Source organism: Bubalus kerabau, chromosome 1 (assembly GCF_029407905.1).
Source record: "Bubalus kerabau isolate K-KA32 ecotype Philippines breed swamp buffalo chromosome 1, PCC_UOA_SB_1v2, whole genome shotgun sequence".
NCBI lineage: Eukaryota > Metazoa > Chordata > Mammalia > Artiodactyla > Bovidae > Bubalus > Bubalus kerabau.
The window spans coordinates 162,296,533-162,315,255 of record NC_073624.1 but is presented as its reverse complement, the minus strand read 5'-3'; the positions used below and the strand labels follow the sequence as shown (position 1 = coordinate 162,315,255).

Below are 18,723 nucleotides of genomic sequence, written 5' to 3'. Positions count from 1 at the left end.
TCTGGGAGTAAGTGTTTTGTTCAAGGTCATAAATACAGAGGGTCAGGAGCCCCGGATCTGTGGACCTCCGCCTGCCTCTTGGGGCTGGTCATGTTTCTGGGCTTGCGGCGGGATCTCTAGAATTGCCCGGGCTCGGGTCTCCACGACTGCGTGGAGACCTTTCCCGCTAAACCCTGAGGGATTGCGAGCGCCTGCCGCCTGGCGCTCGGCCTCTCCATAGGTTCGGAGGAGTCACGGGTTCGGTCCCTGTGTCCAGGGGAACGTGGGCCGCTCCTCTGGGAGACTATGTGGGGCAGGCGCCAGGGCTACTCACCCACCGGCGTGTCCTCCGGGAGGCTGAACAGGGCCATGTTTCCGTTGGTGCTGCCCGCCCCGTTGTCGAAGAAGTGGGGGGCGAAGTTGGCCTGAGCTAGGGAGAGAACACAGACAGAGGACCGCTGGGAACGCGGAGGAACAGCTTCGCACCCGCTGGTCGCGCCGTCTGGCCCCACAAGTGGGGCCGGCGGTACTCCCCTCCCCGACCCCAGCGCACCCACCAGGTCCCGGGCTACCACCTCCCGTGCGCTCGGACTGGGCTGGACTTCTCAGGGACACGCACCATCTGGGGTGTCTGGGACCTAGGCAGCGGCCGATTTCAGCTTCATCGGTGGGCAGACTGGGAAACCGCGACCCAGAGAGGGACAGGTCCCTGGCCAAGGTCACACGGGGAGTGGGGACACCCTCCCACAGCTCCCAGTGCAGCCGCCAAAGCTGCTTCTGAAGTAGCAGAGAGCAGCGAGAGTTCCCGTTCACCCCGCTCAGTCCCCGTCCCCGTCCCCGGTCCCCAGCCCCACTCTGGAAGCGAACGGTCTAGCACTGTCCCTAGGTCCACCCGGGTGGAGCTGGCACCCATTTCACGTCCCCATTGGGGCCCGCTGGACCCTGCGGCCACTCACCCAGGCTGAGGAACAGCATCCACAGGGCCAGGACGGCCGGCGGGCCGCGCCCCATGTCTCCGCGGGCGGGTGGTGCGGCTCCCCGCAGCCGAGGCCGGGCTCCGGAGCGCGGAGCATGCCCTGGGCGCACGACGAGTGCAGAGCTGACGACGGGGGTGGCGGCGGCGGGAGGGGGCGCGGGCGGGAGTGCAAGGGCGCTAAGCGGATGACACAGCTCGGATCGGCGCCGCTGGAGCCTCCCGCCCGCCTCCTAATGAGACCAATTAGTGGGTGCAGAGCTGAGGGGAACCGGCTCCCAGCAGGGGCGAGGGCAGTGGGGCGGGAGGGGGGACAAGACTACCCCTCCTTCATCCCCCTGTAGCAGACTCCCTCCATCTACTGTTAGCAAGAGTTAGGGATTCAGGCCAAGGAGAAGGTTAATGAGCAGTCCTAGAATGTTGGGCAATTTTTAGGCCCCATTGGCCGAAACCTTTCTTGTTCAATCCCCTCGGGCTTGGCCCTGTGGCTGGAAAGATGCACTTTATTTATTTTTTGAAAAGTTATAACTAATTTTTATTTTATTGACATATAGTTGATGTACAATATTATATAAGGTATAGGTGTACTGATTACAAATAAGGAGTACGTCAAGGCTGTATATTGTCACTCTGCTTATTTAACTTATATGCAGAGTACATCGGATAAGGCAGTGACAACCCACTCCAATACTCTTGCCTGGAAAATCCCATGGACAGAGGAGCCTGGTAGGGTGCAGTCCATGGGGTCCCTAAGAGTCAGACATGACTGAGCAACTTCACTTTCACTTTTCACTTTCCTGCATTGGAAAAGGAAATGGCAACCCACTCCAGTGTTCTTGCCTGGAGAATCCCAGGGACAGGGGAGCCTGGTGGGCTGCCGTCTATGGGGTCGCACAGAGTCGGACATGACTGAAGCAACTTAGCAGCAGCAGCAGAGTACATCATGAGAAACGCTGGGCTGGATGAAGCACAAGCTGGAATCAAGATTGCTGGGAGAAATATTAATAACCTCAAATATGAGATGACACCACTCTTATGGCAGAAAGTGAAGAAGAACTAAAGAGCCTCTTGAAAGTGAAAGAGGAAAGTGAAAAAATTAGCTTAAAGCTCAACATTCAGAAAACTGAGATCATGGCATCTGGCCCCATCACTTCATGGCAAATAGATGGGGAAACAGTAGAAACAGTGAGAGATTTTATTTTGGGGGGCTCCAAAGTCACTGCAGATGGTGACTGCAGCCATGAAATTAAAAGATGCTTCCTCCTTGGAAGAAAAGTTATGACCAACCTAGATGGCATATTAAAAAGCAGAGACATTACTTTGCCAACAAAGGTACATCTAGTCAAAGCTATGGTTTTTCCAGTAGTCATGTATGGATGTAAGAGTTGGACTATAAAGAAAGCTGAGCACCAAAGAATTGATGCTTTTGAACTGTGTGGAGAAAACTCTTGAGAGTCCCCTGGACTGCAAGGAGATCCAACCAGTCCATCCTAAAGGAAATCAGTCCTGAATATTCATTGGAAGGACTGATGCTGAAGCTGAAACTCCAATACTTTGGCCACCTGATGCGAAGAACTGACTCATTGGAAAAGACCCTGATGCTGGGAAAGATTGAAGGCAGGAGGAGAAGGGGAAGACAGAGGAAGAGATGGTTGGATGGCATCACCGACTCAATGGACATGAGTTTAATAAACTCCGGGAGCTGGCAATGGACAGGGAAGCCTGGTGTGCTGCAGTTCATGGGGTTGCAAAGAGTCAGACACGACTGAGTGGCTGAACTGATAGGTGTACAATATAGTGAGTCACAATTTTTAAAGTTATTTATAGTTATTATAGGATATTGGCTATATTCCTTGTGTTGTACAATATTTTGTATCTAATAGTTTGCACCTCTTAATTTCCTGCCGCTACATTGCCTACCCCCTCCTCTTTCCCCACTGGTAACTACTAGTTTATTCTGTATATCTGTGAGTCTGCTGAAAAGATGCACTTTAAATTGCACAGACATTTCTGCAACTTTTGTGTTACAAAATGCTGGGACAGTGCCAGTCTACAGACTTGTACTAGAGAGGGATAGAGGAATACCCCACACACTGTGTGCGTGTGTGGTGTGAGTGGCTCTGCTTTCAAATGGAATAAGTTAAAGCACAGGGAGGGTAAGTCACTTGCCCAGGCTCACACAGTCAGTGGGAGAAAGAGTGTGGATTCATGCCCAGTTTAGCCTGGCTGCAAAAATAGTTGAAACTCTTTCCATGGCAGAGGACAATCACCATGAAGCTCCTGACGCTTCAGTTCTTGAACCCCTTGCTCACGCTTGGTCCTTCCATAGCCCAGCTTTGTATTTATAGTTTATATTCTTTTTCTTAAAAAGACTGTCCCCCTTCAGTTGTACCTGCTTAGGTCTGCTAGAGTGACTAGCAGCCTGGTTTGCCTGGGACTGAAGGGATTTCCAGGGATATGGGATTTTCAGTGCTAGAACCAGTAAGATTTAAGGTAAACTGGAAGGAGTTGGTCACTCTGGGCTGGCCCCAGTCCTCAAACAAAGCGCCCAAGAACAAAGGAAAACAGCAGCTCTTGATGGAGATTCTCACCCTGGACTTTGATCTTGACGTTGTGGTACCGAGGGTCTGGAAACAGCCTGGAGAGCTCAGTTGCTCATAGCTGGGAAGGAAGGTCCCACCTGCCCTGAGACAGGTGGCATGGCCCTCACCCAAATACCCTGGGCAGTCTTGGCACACCCATTGCTTTGTCCTCTACACGCCCATCACCCCATGCAGGGTGACATGCTCCCTCTCCTCTGGACCTCCCCACCACGGCACCTGCTGTGAAATATCCCATCAGTCATCTCTAGGGCAGGTTCCAAGGGCTCTTCCTCAGGTAGATGTACAACAGCTGGTCCAGCTGTTAGTGGGAATTTGAGTGCCAGCTGCCAGCCTGGGCATGCATGTGTGTTCTAGCCCCATCTGCCAATATGCCAGGTTAGGCTCTTATGACCTCTTTGCTCATATCTGATCTGAGTGCCTTCCCCCATACTCACACACATTCACACAGCTGCCCTCAAACACATGTGAGTTCTAGTCCCATTTGTGCACACATGTGTGCACACCCATACACTAGTGCATCACTCATGTCTCCTCATGTAAACATGCATGCCCAGGTCATATGTGCACACGTGCACCAGGAGATGTTGGGTAAAAAGTTCTCCCAGCTTCTGGTGTTGAGGCTGTGCGGAGAAGCAGATGCCTGCTTCCAGGCTCATCTTCCTAATGACCCTGCTCTGGAAGGGGGAAGGGTAGGTCTCCAGCACCCTGCTACTATCCCAGCTGTCTGGGATGAGACCATCTAGAGACAGACATCTGCCCTTGGTACTTGGCATCCTGAGCTCTTCTGTCCAGTTGCTGAGTTCCAACAAAATGACCGCTCATGACCAGGAAGGTGTGGTCTAAGGTAGGATTTGGTCCTGAGGACGAAGACATAGAATCAGGGGATGAACCCTCTTTGAACATGACTGTGAGGCTCCGCCTATCTCAGCTCAGGTGAAGTCCTGAGGACAGTCCTCTACAGGTCTGGACCAGGTGTACTCAGCTGGCTGAAACTGGGGAGGTGCTTCCCACAGCAGGGGGTTCTGCAGGGCTGGGGAGTTCTGGACATTATTTGCTGTGAAGTGTGGCCACCTTCTGTCCCCTTGCTGTGTCCAGGCCAGGTATAGGGTGGCTGTCTCAGTTTCCCCTGACATTCCTCTTCTTATCTGTCTAAAGCCTGACTTGTTCTCCTAAGAGACTCTGCAGGAATCTGGAAAGAAAGTGAAAGTGAAGTCGCTCAGTCATGTCCAACTCTTTGTGATCCCATGGACTGTAGCCTGCACCAGGCTCCTCCATCCATGGGTTTCTCTAGGCAAGAGTACTGGATTGGGTTGCCATTTCCTTCTCTAGCGGGCAGGAATCTGGGGCTGCCCCCTATTTCCCTGGTCCCCATCTAGCTGGAACTAGTACCCCTGGCTGGGATCCTGTGTTGTAATGCTGGGTCTTGGTCACTGTGGCATCCACACAGGCGGGCAGAGGCTCCAGCCCTGACGTCACCTATTTTCACCTTATAGCAGTCTCCATTGTTCTCGCAGCCTGCCACATGGCTGAGCCTGGGTAGGGACACTCCGAAGAATGTCTTCTCCTCCAGAAAGCTTTTTTTTTTTTGCCCCTGGGGTGCTTCTGCCCCCAGACAGAACTGGTCCCTCCTTAGGGCCTTGACAGGGCCCTTAAAAGAATCCAGTGTGTAATCTGTCTGCTTTGGTGTCTCCCCCAGGGTGCCATGAATCATTTAGGGGAGCAACCATGTTTCATGCATAGGTTGCTTTAGTATCCACACAGGACCTGCCCCTCAGGAGGTCCTCAATGAGCGATTGTTGACTGGGTGAACAATGACTGAGTACATGAATCAATAAACAGACACTTGAGAGTATTTTGAGTCCTGGTTCCTGGTCCTAGTCCACAGCTGACATTCTGCAGGCCTTTGAAATGCTCTGCCCCCTCCATCCATCCATAAACTGGTAGAATGGAGTAGCCAAAGGGGATACAATGAAATGCCTGCTGAGCCAGGCAGGACATGGAAAAGTGTGAAATATTGAGGGAAAGGCTGTAGGGGACTATGCACATGTATAAACGCCCATATCCAGAGCATATTTAAGCCCTGAGTTGAACAAGTGAAAGAGTTGCATTTTTATGTGCGTAAGGAACTTTTCAGTTCTGACAGCTTGATAACTTCCACTCTCTGGCTCATACTTTGCAAATCCTGAGGGTCAGGGCAATTGGACAGATTAAACAGCAGATAAGCCAATGACCTCATGCAGAGATGGAGCTATTGATAACAAGCCTGCTTCTGGAGCTGGCCACATGTTACTAGACTGCTTGTAAACAGGCAAGGTCCAGCCACCACTTGGGAGACCAGACTATATACCTAGACACACCCAGATTCTAGAAGTTTTATGATGCTTCCATGACTGGGCAAGCGGCTGCACAGTCAGGGGAGTCACATGTGGGGTCCGGCGTGAACATTAACCAGCCGGGACTCCAGAACCTGGTTCAGCTTGGACAGTCTGCCCAGAGATAAGCTCAGGTGAATCAGCAGAGTGAGTGGGCACGCAGGGCTGTAAAGCGTGTGTGGTTTCCAACAGGAAGTTCTGCCATAGCTGGGGATGGAATTGGTCCTGGAGGACCTAGTCTTGAGTGGAGGTGGAGAGGTGGAGAGTCCTGGATGTGTTCAGTTTAGTGGAAGCAAATGAGGCTACTATTTCAGAGCCAGACATTCTTTACTTCCTGACTTCCTCTCCCTCATGGACCTCTGATAGGCAGTCTTAGCCTCATTTCCAGATGGGAAACCGGAGACTCTGAGAGGTCGTCTGAACTTCCTGATGTCACATGACAGAGGACACGTGACAGAGTCATCCTTTGAGCCCAAGTCTGTCTGAGAAACCTGTGCCTTGCCAATTGCAGCGGGGCCCTACCCAGTCAGGGCATGTGGGCCCCTTCAGTTGCCATGGAGATTGCACACTTTCTCTAGTGACACTACTGTAACCTGCCAATATGTTAGGATTCTTCAAGAGGACCATTAAGGAGACAGAGAATTCCAGTTCTGTAATGCAAAGTCACTTCCACATGTCTGGTTTTCTTTGTATCCTCTTAGGTCCCCACAGCCTTCCCCCCGCCGCCCACTTTTTTGGCCATGCCTGTGGCATGTGGGATCTTAGTTCCCTGAGAAGGGATCGAACACACACCCTCCACATTAGAAGCATGGAATCTTAACCACTGGACCACCAGGGAAGTCCCCTGAGAGCCTTGAATAGCGTTATTCATAAGACTCTCCCTGTTCACTCAATACCTCAAATCCCTCACCTCTGTTTCTTCCTCGCTGCCCTGCCTTAGTTCTACCTCATTCCATCTCCTCCTAATGGTTCTTCCTACCTGCGTTTTCTCCCGCTCCGTTGTCCTCAGGATAAGCTCTAAATGCCTGATAACTTTGGGGCTCTTATGGTCCTAGACTGAAACCTCCCCATTGTTCCCTGTTTTGCTGTCCAGTTGCTGGATTCCTCTCAAACACTCAAGTCTTACCCCTGCTTTACCCCAGCACGCACGTGCGCACGTGCGTGCACACACACACACACACACACACACGTACACACACATATCCGTTTCTTCTCCAGCTAGAACTCTCCCAGAATCAGCACAGGCATCAGCTCTTCCTCTTTTCAGGTCCACTCCTGAGCCCAGTCCTCTGTTCTTACCTCACTGTGCAGAGCAGTGAAGGCTTCTCAGCCCTCAAGGACTGAATCTGCTCGTCTCTGAGCCTCGGAACTAGCAAATTCTGACCGTTACCTACCCCAGGAATGGGTGACTGAGTGGGTGAGTGGATGAGCTTGCAAACTGAGTTTCTGGCAGGAACAGAAAGGTCTGGCCTAGGATGAGGTGAGGACCCTGGGCTTGCCCTGGGACCACTGTCCCCATAGCCGGGTGCCAGGGAACTTCTGCTCATCAGCCTCACACCTGGTGGGTCTGGCATTTTCAGACAGCCATGGGATGATGTAGGGAGGGGCTTCTCACCTTGCCAGGAGAAGCAGATTAGAAGGAAATTTATTGAGGGATAAGCCTCTTAGACGTGGGCCATCTGTTCCCTCTGAGCCTCCTCTCCACAGTTGCGTGTTCACTCGGACATAAACATTCCCTCCAGGATGGGGGCAGGGGAGGCAGGGAGGGGTTTTCTGGAACCAAGCTCCTCTGTTTGTGCCAGGCCCCTTGTGGGCACTTTACATCTGTCTACTTGTCGGGGCCTCACGTTAGCTTCTCTGAATAGGCCTTGGACTCTCCATTTTACAGAAACGGGAACTGACTTGACCAGATCACATGAAAATCCTGGGGAGTGCTGGTGTGTCAAACCGGCACACCAGAGACCCTTGCTCCCGTCACTGTTCCTCACTCCCCACCCCCTGCCCCCTTTCGTGGTTAGATTGTGCTGTGATGAGGGTGTTGCCTGCAGGAGAGGCCTCAGTGAGTGGGTTTCCTGCAGCAGACAGCTGTGTCTCAGGTCCTGCCTCCTGTGCGGTGCTGTGCTTAGTCGTGTCTGACTCTTTGTGACCCCATGGACTGTAGCCTGCCAGGTTCCTCTGTCAATGGAATTCTCCAAGCAAGAAGACTGGAGTGAGTTGCAATGCCCTCCTCCAGGGGATCTTCCCAAACCAAGGGTCAAACCCAGGCCTCCCACATTGCAGGAAGATTCTTTAGCGTCTGAGCTACCAGGGAAGCCCAAGGTCTTACCCAAGGTCCTACCCCCGGTTTTCTCAAACAACCACATGCCGTGTATTTTGTTTATTTATTTACAGTTTGTTTCATTGCATGCTCTTTACAGCAGACTCACAACAGAAAATCAGGCAGGGGTTCCTGCAGGGGCCATGGGATGTGGGACAGCTAGGAGCTTAGGTGTGTCTTGGGTCAGCTGAGCCTCTGCATTGCTGGTTGGCCATTCTTGGGTCCCTGTTACCCTTCACTCTAGCAGGCTCGGAAGTCTCTGGATTTGTAGCTCTTCAGGTCACGATGGAGTCTTGACTGTCTGTATGCAAGGGGCCAGATGGAGACTGAGGCTGGGTGGGCTGGACCTGGCTCACAATGACTCTGAAGGTTGGTGGATGATTGATACCAGGATCTGGAGTTCTGGAACTATGCGAGGGCCTTTGCTGCCTGAGATGAAGCCCTCCAACACCCTAGCTCACTGCCATGAGGCTTGAAAGGGGTAAGGGAAGCCCGTTGGTGACTTCCTTGGATGTCTTCTCTTACTGGAGTTTGTATCTCTGAAGCCAGCCTGAGCCCAGAGGGACTAAGTTACTTGCCCAAGACCATATGGCAAGAAACAGGCATTCCAGAGCTTGGACTTTCGAATCCATGATGTGGTTTTCAGAAGATTCTAGTTCAGGCTTTTCTAAAAAAATCATGAGCACAGTCCAACACGGTAGGCAAGAAATGCTGTGTCTTTAAGAAAGGAAGCTGAGGTTCATGGGCAGAGGCTTTGTCATCAGTCCCGACTTTGAGGGGAGCACCCTGGGGGAACCTAAGGCTTCTGGGTGCCTCAAGAATTAAGCGTGAGGGTCTCAGGGGTATGGAGCCTGTTTGGGGGCGCACTACACCTGTGGAAGTGCCCCAGGAACCACCCAAAAGCGGGTCTTTGACTTGAGTTTGCATGGTCTGCAGTTTCTCATACGGTGTCCTAGGAAGAAGCAGCGGGCAGACAAGAACAGACAAGATCAGACAAGAGGCAGAGAGGCAGACAGAGTCAAGGTGGGGGAAAGGGAGAAACACAATTAAGGTTAATTTTTAGATAGGAAGACATGTTTTTAAAAAAATCAAAGCAAATGTCAGATCTTACCCTCTTTCTGGGATGCCCAGAGTGGGTCTTTCATTGCAAACATGACCAGCCCAGGCTATTTCTATCCCATCGGGGAGAAATCTTATTTATTAGCAGAAGATGGAGGGAAGATAGTTTATCTGTTCAACCATCTCTGTCAAGAGTAGAGTCCACTAAAATTGAGGGGTCTGGAAGGTCTGTTTCTGATGGTGGTGGTGAGAGGGTTCACCCTTGAACCCTCAGCTGTCTCTTCTTTCTCAGGTAATGTGTGTCTCAAAGCTTGGTTTGCATCTTTTGATGAACCAGCCCCATTTGTGGGAAGGATAATCCATAAGGAAAGCAAAACCTGCATGCATTAAGCTAGTCTTCATAGTTTTGCTTTTAGCAGCAGAAAAAAATTCTGGAAACAGTCTGAATATCCTGTGGTAGAGAAATGGTTAATTACTAAATGATATGTTGTGATGAAAAAAATGTTTAACTGGAATAAAGCCCTGTGGCTATGAAGACTATACAGCACCTTGAAGAAAAACGCATACAAAACAATGTTAATTTTAAAAATTGAAAAAAAAAAAAAACAAGGTATAATAAAAATAAAGCTAGGTAAACATGTTTGCATGAAAAAGGAAATATGAATGGGATGGTTATTAAATTATGCTAATATTCTTTTTTATGTTTTAGTTTCTGGATTATTACTATATGCAAGGTGGTATGCTAGTTAAGAGCATAGACTCTGGAGCCAGATTACTTGGATTCAAAGCCCAGCTCTACCCCTTACTTACTAGCTGGGTGACCTTCAACAGCTGACTAAACTTCTCTGTGCGTTGGTGCCTTGTCTGTAATAATAAGAATAGCAATAGTATCTAACTCTTTGGATTATTGTGAGGGTTGAATGAGTTAGCAGATGCAAGTGCTGTGTTGTAGTTGCTATATAATTACTAGCTATACAAAAAATAAATTTAATTATCATAATTCTTCCATAGCTTCATGTCTTAATCATAAATAAGTGCTAATACTGGTGTAATTTTCTTTTTCTTCCTATTTGAAAGTGCTTTTGCCTTCCCATAGTGATAATCATAGTAATATACAGTGTTAACTACTCCTTTCTATTAATATCGTATTGTGAGAGTTTTCTACTAGCATTTCTGATGGAGAACCATGATTTCCTGACCACTGCTTCCCCTCTACCCCCTATCCCCACCCTCAAGCCCCAAGACTCTCTTCTCTGGTTCCTACAATAAATAATGTGGTTCAGTTCAGTTCAGTTCACTCGCTCAGTCGTGTCCAATGCTGTGACCCCATGAATTGCAGCACGCTAGGCCTCCCTGTCCATTACCAACTCCCAGAGTTCACTCAAACTCACGTCCATCGAGTCAGTGATGCCATCCAGCCATCTCATCCTCCGTCGTTAACTGAGTGAAAGTAAGGATAGAGTTCTCTGACCTTCCTTTGCAATGTGACTTTGCATCTTCTCCCATCACGAGAAGGGGTCTATTTCCCTGCTCCTTGAATCTGGTGTGGTGACTTGCTTTGGCCCAGAGAATGAAGTGGAAATGAAGATGGACCAGTTCTGAGGCCTAAAGAGGCCTTAGGTACTTCCCTTCTATAGGTGGAGCCCTGCAGTCCCCAGGTGAACAAGCCTAAGTTAGCCTGTCAGAGGATGACTCTTCCATGCCTTGTGGAAGAGAGTTCAGTCACTCAACTGAGACCATCCTAGCTTCATCCCACTGACCCCCCAAACACGTGAGAGAGCCCAGTGAGGCTCAGCAGAAGTACATATCCAAACCCTTGGAAAAATGAATGAGCCCATCCAAGACTGGAAGAATGGTTCAGCTGACCTATAGACTCATAGCAGATGATAACTACGTATTGTTTTGGGCCACTGACGCTGGAGGTGTTTTATTATGCAGCTGTGGATGACAGGTGTAATTACAAGGAACAAGACTGCTAATCTGAGCCCCTCTGATGGGTCCACTGGGCAGGATGGGTACCCTCTCCACCTCCTGCATCTGTTGCACTGAGCCCTGGTGTCCACCTTGCTACCTTCCAAAGTTGCCAAAACCCTCACGTTATCACACTCAAGGTCCTCAGTGGATAACCTTTGTCTCTGTAGTCTAGGCTCCTTTCTGAAGACAGGGGCAACCCCATGGTGGGGAGGAATATCTCTGTGTCCCTTTCAGCACCTGCCTCCCACTATAGTTCAAGTCACTGTGTAAGGCTTCAAAGAGGGGAAGGTGGCATGGAGCTCTCAGGCCCTAGGAAGCCTGCAGGATGTACAGGCACTCTCTCAGACCCCAAGGACCCTCCCACAAGGCCTCTCCAGCCCTCCCCAGGAGTCCCCTCGCTGATAGCCTCAGGACCCATGGAAGGAGGGCAGCCTGATAGAGGCTCAGTGTCACGGAGTTTCCCGGCTGGTGAGGCCTGGACAGCTGTCTGTCTGACCACACCTAAACCTGAGACCCCTCAAGTCCCAACAGAACCAACAAATGGAACATTCCTTTAAAACAATGCTGCCGTATAGATGGTTACCAACTTCTCAAATGCTTTAGAGAAAGCCCATATTTTTTTTTTTTTTTGACTGGAAAAGGTCAGTTTTCATTCCAATCCCAAAGAAAGGCAATGCCAAAGAATGCTCAAACTACCGCACAATTGCACTCATCTCACATGCTAGTAAAGTAATGCTCAAAATTCTCCAAGCCAGGCTTCAGCAATATGTGAACCGTGAACTTCTTGATGTTCAAGCTGGTTTTAGAAAAGGCAGAGGAACCAGAGATCAAATTGCCAACATCTGCTGGATCATGGAAAAAGCAAGAGAGTTCCAGAAAAACATCTATTTCTGCTTTATTGACTCTGCCAAAGCCTTTGACTGTGTGGATCACAAGAGACTGTGGAAAATTCTGAAAGAGATGGGAATACCAGACCACCTGACCTGCCTCTTGAGAAATCTGTATGCAGGTCAGGAAGCAACAGTTAGAACTGGACATGGAACAACAGACTGGTTCCAAATAGGAAAAGGAGTACGTCAAGGCTGTATATTGTCATCCTGTTTATTTAACTTATATGCAGAGTACATCATGAGAAACGCTGGACAGGAAGAAACACAAGCTGGAATCAAGATTGCGGGAGAAATATCAATAACCTCAGATATGCAGATGACACCACCCTTATGGCAGAAAGTTAAGAGGAACTCAAAAGCCTCTTGATGAAAGTGAAAGAGGAGAGTGAAAAAGTTGGCTTAAAGCTCAACATTCAGAAAACAAAGATCATGGCATCTGGTCCCATCACTTCATGGGAAATAGATGGGGAAACAGTGGAAACAGTGTCAGACTTTATTTTGGGGGGCTCAAAAATCACTACAGATGGTGACTGCAGCCATGAAATTAAAAGACGCTTACTCCTTGGAAGGAAAGTTATGACCAACCTAGACAGCATATTGAAAACCAGAGACATTACTTTGCCAACAAAGGTTTGTCTAGTCAAGGCTATGGTTTTTCCTGTGGTCATGTATGGATGTGAGAGTTGGACTGTGAAGAAGGCTGAGTGCCGAAGAATTGATGCTTTTGAACTGTGGTGTTGGAGAAGACTCTTGAGAGTCCCTTGGACTGCAAGGAGATCCAACCAGTCCATTCTGAAGGAGATCAGCCCTGGGATTTCTTTGGAAGGAATGATGCTAAAGCTGAAACTCCAGTACTTTGGCCACCTCATGCGAAGAGTTGACTCATTGGAAAAGACTCTGATGCTGGGAGGGATTGGGGGCAAGAGGAGAAGGGGACGACAGAGGATGAGATGGCTGGATGGCATCACTGAGTTGATGGACGTGAGTCTGAGTGAACTCCGGGAGTTGGTGATGGACAGGGAGGCCTGGTGTGCTGCGATTCATGGGGTTGCAAAGAGTTGGACACGACTGAGCGACTGATCTGATCTGATATGATCTGAAACAATTTACCAATTGTGGCAAGTTCAGCAAACTGGCCACTCAACACATTGATTTTTGATGATGGCTTTGTAGAATTAACCCAGAGTCCCATGCTTGCCACTTGATGTCACTGCCACGGGCCTAGCATAGCACTTAGGCAAGGCCATGCTCCGGAAAGACATCTTAGACTGGACAGTGGGCGATACGGGCCTGTGTGTGTCACAGCTGGTGATGTCAGCTCAGGGACATCCTCCAGGCAGCCTAGGGCACTTTCTCTTTCAGCAGACGGCACAGGCTCTCCTATGTCAGTGAACCAGGGTACAAGAGGCCAAATTCCCAGAGCCCGGCACACCCGGCGCCCCTGCTGTTTACTCCACAGTGCTGAGTGAGCTGCAGGGTCAGCCCCAGAAGACGCTGTAAGGGTGGAACCACTACACCTGGGCATGCTCAGACTTCCTCTGTAGCCACAGCAGAGCAAGTTTACCAGGTAGCTGGTGCCATGCCAATGCCTGGCTTTATAGTCACAACCTCACTGACTATGGGGTAATAGACTGTGATCATAGTCTATTGTTATACCCATTCACAGGGGAGAAGACTGAGGCTTAGCAGAGCTGAAGGACCTGCTCAAGGATGCATATCTAGCCGGTGGTGGAGCTGAGATTCTAACGCAGACAGAGCCTCCCTTCCAGGAAGTCTGCGTTCTCCCTCAGGCACCTGCATGTCTTCATAAATGTGATGAGGAAACTCCTTTCTCTGCAGGAGGCAGTTGTTGCAATGGAAAGAGATGGACAGACACAAGTTTCTGGCTCTGCCTCTTAACCTTTCTGAGTCTCAGTTTCAAATCTGTAAAATGGACCATGCTGCCCTGGGATGGTTCCAAGGATTTAAATGAGACTGCATAATAGGGACCTAGTAAAAATGCTTTGCCCTTCTTGTTCTAAGTTGCTTGCAGATCCCTGCAGTGGAATTTAAAAGCTATGTACACTGATAGAAATCCAGACTCAGCATGGGAGCCACACACTTAGATTATTCTGAAGTATTGTGTGACTAAAAAAAGAGAGCTGCCCTTGTGCTGTGCACAAGGAGTTAACCTGCTGTCTCCTATGAGTTGTGTGTGCGTGCGTGCACATACATCTTCAACTTCTCTTTTCTTTATTGTAATAAAAAACATTTTCACAGGGAATTCCCTGGTGGCTTAGTGGTTAGGATTCTGGGCTTTCAGTGTTGTGGGAAGTCATTCTGGCTCATACATGAGCTAACTTGAATTTTACGCTAAATAAAATAGCTTTTGTGTGCCTATCAAACATACATTGTACATCTGCTTTGAATATTTTTTAAAAAGGGCACATTGACCAGAAGTAAAGAATGTCCATGTTTAAAGTGTAGATTAAACGCTCCCCTTCCTAGGACACCAATGCTAATTCTCTGATGATAAGAGTCACTTCCCAGGTACCAAGGCCATACTGATTTGCTGTGTACAGGTTGGTCTGTGTTTTTATTTTTTTCTAAAAAAAACCTTGAAGAAATGTGACCCTGACTTGTTTAACTGTCTTATTCTGACGAGATATGAAACTGGTGAAAACTCTGCTTCTCTTGGGCAGTTGCTCAAGAGTCAACTGGGAAGCAGGCTTCTGGCTAGTCTTCAGTTTGGCTCAAATAAAACTCTTTTCTATTCTTACTTTTGATTGTTTATTAATTATTTTCATTGACAAGTGCTCCTGAGCAAGTCCATTCTGGGCAGGGCATTGCAGGGTCCGAGCCCAGCCTGGCCTCCCGGTGCAGAGAGACTCCTCTGCCAGGCTGGAGCCTCCAGGGAGAGCCAGGCTGGAGCCTCCAGGGAGAGCCAGGCTGCAGCCAGTCAGCCAGCCCGGGTGGGGGCCTTACACTTGGGTTCAGGGTGTGAGAACTGATTATTTTTACCCAGCCCCAGTGGGATGTGATGCCACTCTGGAAAGGGGGGCTGTCAGCTTCTCCAGAGAAGTGGCCTGAGGCTGAGCCATGCAGCCTGCCTCCCTCCCTCTGCTTCACACCCAGGCCTCCCCTTGGCACACAGAACTCTTGATAATCAGGGCGGGTGTGGAGGCTCCAGCTCTGGTCACGGGCTCCCTGAGCCATGGCCCCAGAGGAGTCAGCAGAGCTGGGCCTGCATAGACACCTGAGATGGGGCCTTCCTTAGGCTGCAGAGACTAAGTGGGGGATGGGGGACAGGAACCCTGGGTTTGTGTCAGGCCTGGTTGGCTTTTCCCCTGGGGACTCTGCCTGCTCCAGGCCCTAGGACCTTCTACCAAAGGCCAGCCAAGGTTCAGTCATCCCAACCTTGCATCCTGGGTTAGGCAACTCCCATGCATCAGCCTGCCCTGCCTGGTGCCCCAGTACTGTGAGCTGGGAGCCTGTAGCCCTCTGTTGGCCTGTCTCCTCACCCCTCAATCCCCCTGCCCCCCAGGCCTTGTAGGAGAGGGCAGCCTTGTTCTTCGAGGCCTCATCCTGGCAGGGAGTCCAGCTCTGCACCCCTAGCCTGCCGCCTGGGATGGGTGCTGCCTGCCTGCAGCTCGGGACTCCTTGGACCTGTGCACCCCATCCTCTCTGCCACCCCACCTCATGGGCCAGCTCACTCACCAGGCCAGTCCTGCCTTGGCTCGTAGCTTCTCTGAGCACCTCGCGCTCCCCATCTGCTCTGTATTCATGCCTGCTGTTTCCCCTCCTGCGCCATCCCTTCCACACTCCTCCTGCCAGTTCCTTGGTCTTCTTTTGGGTCTCACAAAGGTTGGCCCCTCTGATGCCTCCCACCCAGGGTAAGGACCTTCTCCATCCCATTTTCTAATTGCATCCTGTTCTTTCTCTTGAGGGAATGTATTCAGTTCAAGGTGATTAATCTGTTGACTTTTTTTGAGGGGGGGGCAGGTCAGTTTCCCCCACTAGACGAGAAAGATCCATGAGGCCAAGATCACGTCTGCTCATGGCTTCTCCACAAAAGGGCCTGATGCCAGGAATGGAGGGCGGGTGGGCAGGGGACGCGTACACAGCCTGTCCCACGGCCTCTGCAGAGCCTTTCCTTACCCCTGGGCAGTTGTGTGGTGCTTACCTTTCTGGGTCATCAGGTCAGGGCCAGGAACTCGGGGGCAGCAGGGCTTGCCTTTTCCGGGCTTGGCATGATGCCTCAGTTGCCTTCTCCCTGAGAGGGGACAGAGGAACAGAGTCCCTCCCTGAGCACACCTGGGGACACTGGGGACAGGGTCTGTGCAGGAGTGACAGGAGGGAACTTCGGGCCCCAAGGCCAAGGGCTTGGGAATATTTATTCAGGGAACCTCAGGATGGGTCAGGCTACAGGAGGATCCAGGGAGAGTGGGCCTTGAGGCTCTCTTTTCCATAAATAACAAAGTCAATGTGGGGAGATACTCTGCCCTCAGAATATGTCTTCCTCATCTTCCTGCCCAAGAAACAGTTCAGCACCATTACTCAGAAGTATCTATGCCCCTGGGACTTCCGTGGTGGTCCAATGACTAAGATTCTGTGCTCCCAATGTCGGGGACCCAGGTTCCATCCCTGGTCAAAGAACGAGATCCCTCATGTTGCAGCTAAGAGTGTGCAGGTGGCAACTGAGACCTGGTGCAGCCAAACTAAAAAAGTAAATGTTTTTTTAAGAATCATCTATACCTTTTGACATAGTAATTCTCTCCCCTGGGCAATCTAGGATAATTAGCTGAAATATAGGAAAGAAATAAATACTGGAGTGAAAAACACCCATAATTTCATTACTCAAGAATGGCCATGTTCAACATTTTGTTTATTTCTTTTCAGTATGCTTACAAGCATCTTTGTAATGGATATCTCTCTGTATGTTTGATCTTGTATCCGTTTTATTTATCACTGTATTATTATAGTCACCAAAAATATTTGCAGTTGAAATCTGGAAGCATTTACACCAGAATGTCAACAGCAGCCATCTCTGCCTGAGCAGTAGGATTATCGAAAGTATTCACTTTCTAAAGTTTCTGCAATGAACATTGCCACATATACAACATGGAGAACAGTGATTAGAGTTCCTATGTAGACCCATGCTTTTTACTGTATACGTAAAATAGCTCAAAGTTGTGAATCATTTAAATATCTAAACATGTAAATTCATCACAGTACATTCATGTAGTGGCAAGTTATACCTAAAATTATTTGTTAAATAACCCCATTTTGGGGAATCTGGTAGAGACATTCCTAGGATAGGAAGCTTAATGAGAAAAGACATTCATCTTCACTGAAATGTCAAGGCAGCATTGGCAATCTCTAACATGTCCAACAGAAGAGGTCTGATAAATCATCTTGCTATGGGCTGTGTTTATGAGGAACTCTAATCACTGTTCTCCATGTTGTATATGTGGCAATGTTCATTGCAGAAACTTTAGAAAGTGAATACTTTCGATAATCCTACTGCTCAGGCAGAGATGGCTGCTGTTGACATTCTGGTGTAAATGCTTCCAGATTTCAACTGCAAATATTTTTGGTGACTATAATAATACAGTGATAAATAAAACGGATACAAGATCAAACATACAGAGAGATATCCATTACAAAGATGCTTGTAAGCATACTGAAAAGAAATAAACAAAATGTTGAACATGGCCATTCTTGAGTAATGAAATTATGGGTGTTTTTCACTCCAGTATTTATTTCTATATCCCCAAATTCAGATAAATGTTAAAATAACCATAACTGTTAAAAAAAAACAAAAAACACACAGTAAGCAGTTTTTAGAGGGTTAGGCAAGAGAAAAAGTTCAAAATATTCAGCAATCTGAATTGAAAAAGACAGGAGCGCTAAACACTCATATCCGTAAAGGTGCAAGGGCCATGTGCCCCAGTTCTAAATGAACATGCCTCCCCACCACATTCTCACCCCATCTGCACAGGTGTTTGCGGGGTGTTCAGACCAGATGGTCTACTAATCAATTTATTCACTCGTTCAACACGGATTGACTGCATTATTCATGTGTATCAGAGGGGCTCCAAAACTTCCAGTGAGGTAGGAATTAGGCGCAGTAGAAGCAGCGTGCTCACCACACAGACCCAAAACCTCTTCCTTTTACTTAGTGCGTGTGTGCGCGGGGAGCTGGCACTGTGGACAGATTGCGGGGTTTAAGGCTTCTGAGCCTCCCTCTGGTGCTGCTGCTGTGAATAGAGGCACCATATGGGTTCATGGGTGACGTCTTTCAGGGCCCAGGACTGCCTGCCCTCCAACATTTCCTGATTCCCACCATCCCAGACCAGAGAATCCCTGCTCAGACACCGGCACCCTGGGCGGGACAGGGGAGAGTCCTACCTTCTGCGGAGAAGACGGACAAGCAGAGAAGCAGGATGCAGAGCAGGCTGGTGAGGACTAGAAGCCTCATGGTGGTGAGCCAGGAACCTCGTGACCTGGGGAGGCTGCTGTGCTGCAGAAGTCCTCCCTTGGGGCCACCTGGGAACTTTATAGAGCAGCAGAGACA

The 18,723-nt window shown here is 49.4% G+C and overlaps 1 protein-coding gene across 1 annotated transcript in view; it reads right to left on the bottom strand.

Moving 5' to 3' along the window:
* The window catches only part of CDHR1 (cadherin related family member 1), a 29,982-nt gene extending 21,692 nt beyond the window's left edge, over positions 1–8,290 (bottom strand). Inside the window, exons 1-5 of the mRNA XM_055587524.1 lie at positions 8,254–8,290; positions 4,322–4,412; positions 936–1,185; positions 537–834; positions 314–409 (exon numbers count right to left, since the gene is read on the bottom strand). Of these exons, the coding sequence (XP_055443499.1) occupies positions 314–409; positions 537–834; positions 936–1,185; positions 4,322–4,412; positions 8,254–8,290 (772 nt within the window). The remainder of the gene's footprint in view (positions 1–313; positions 410–536; positions 835–935; positions 1,186–4,321; positions 4,413–8,253) is intronic.
* Between the last annotated feature and the right edge of the window lie 10,433 nt (positions 8,291–18,723).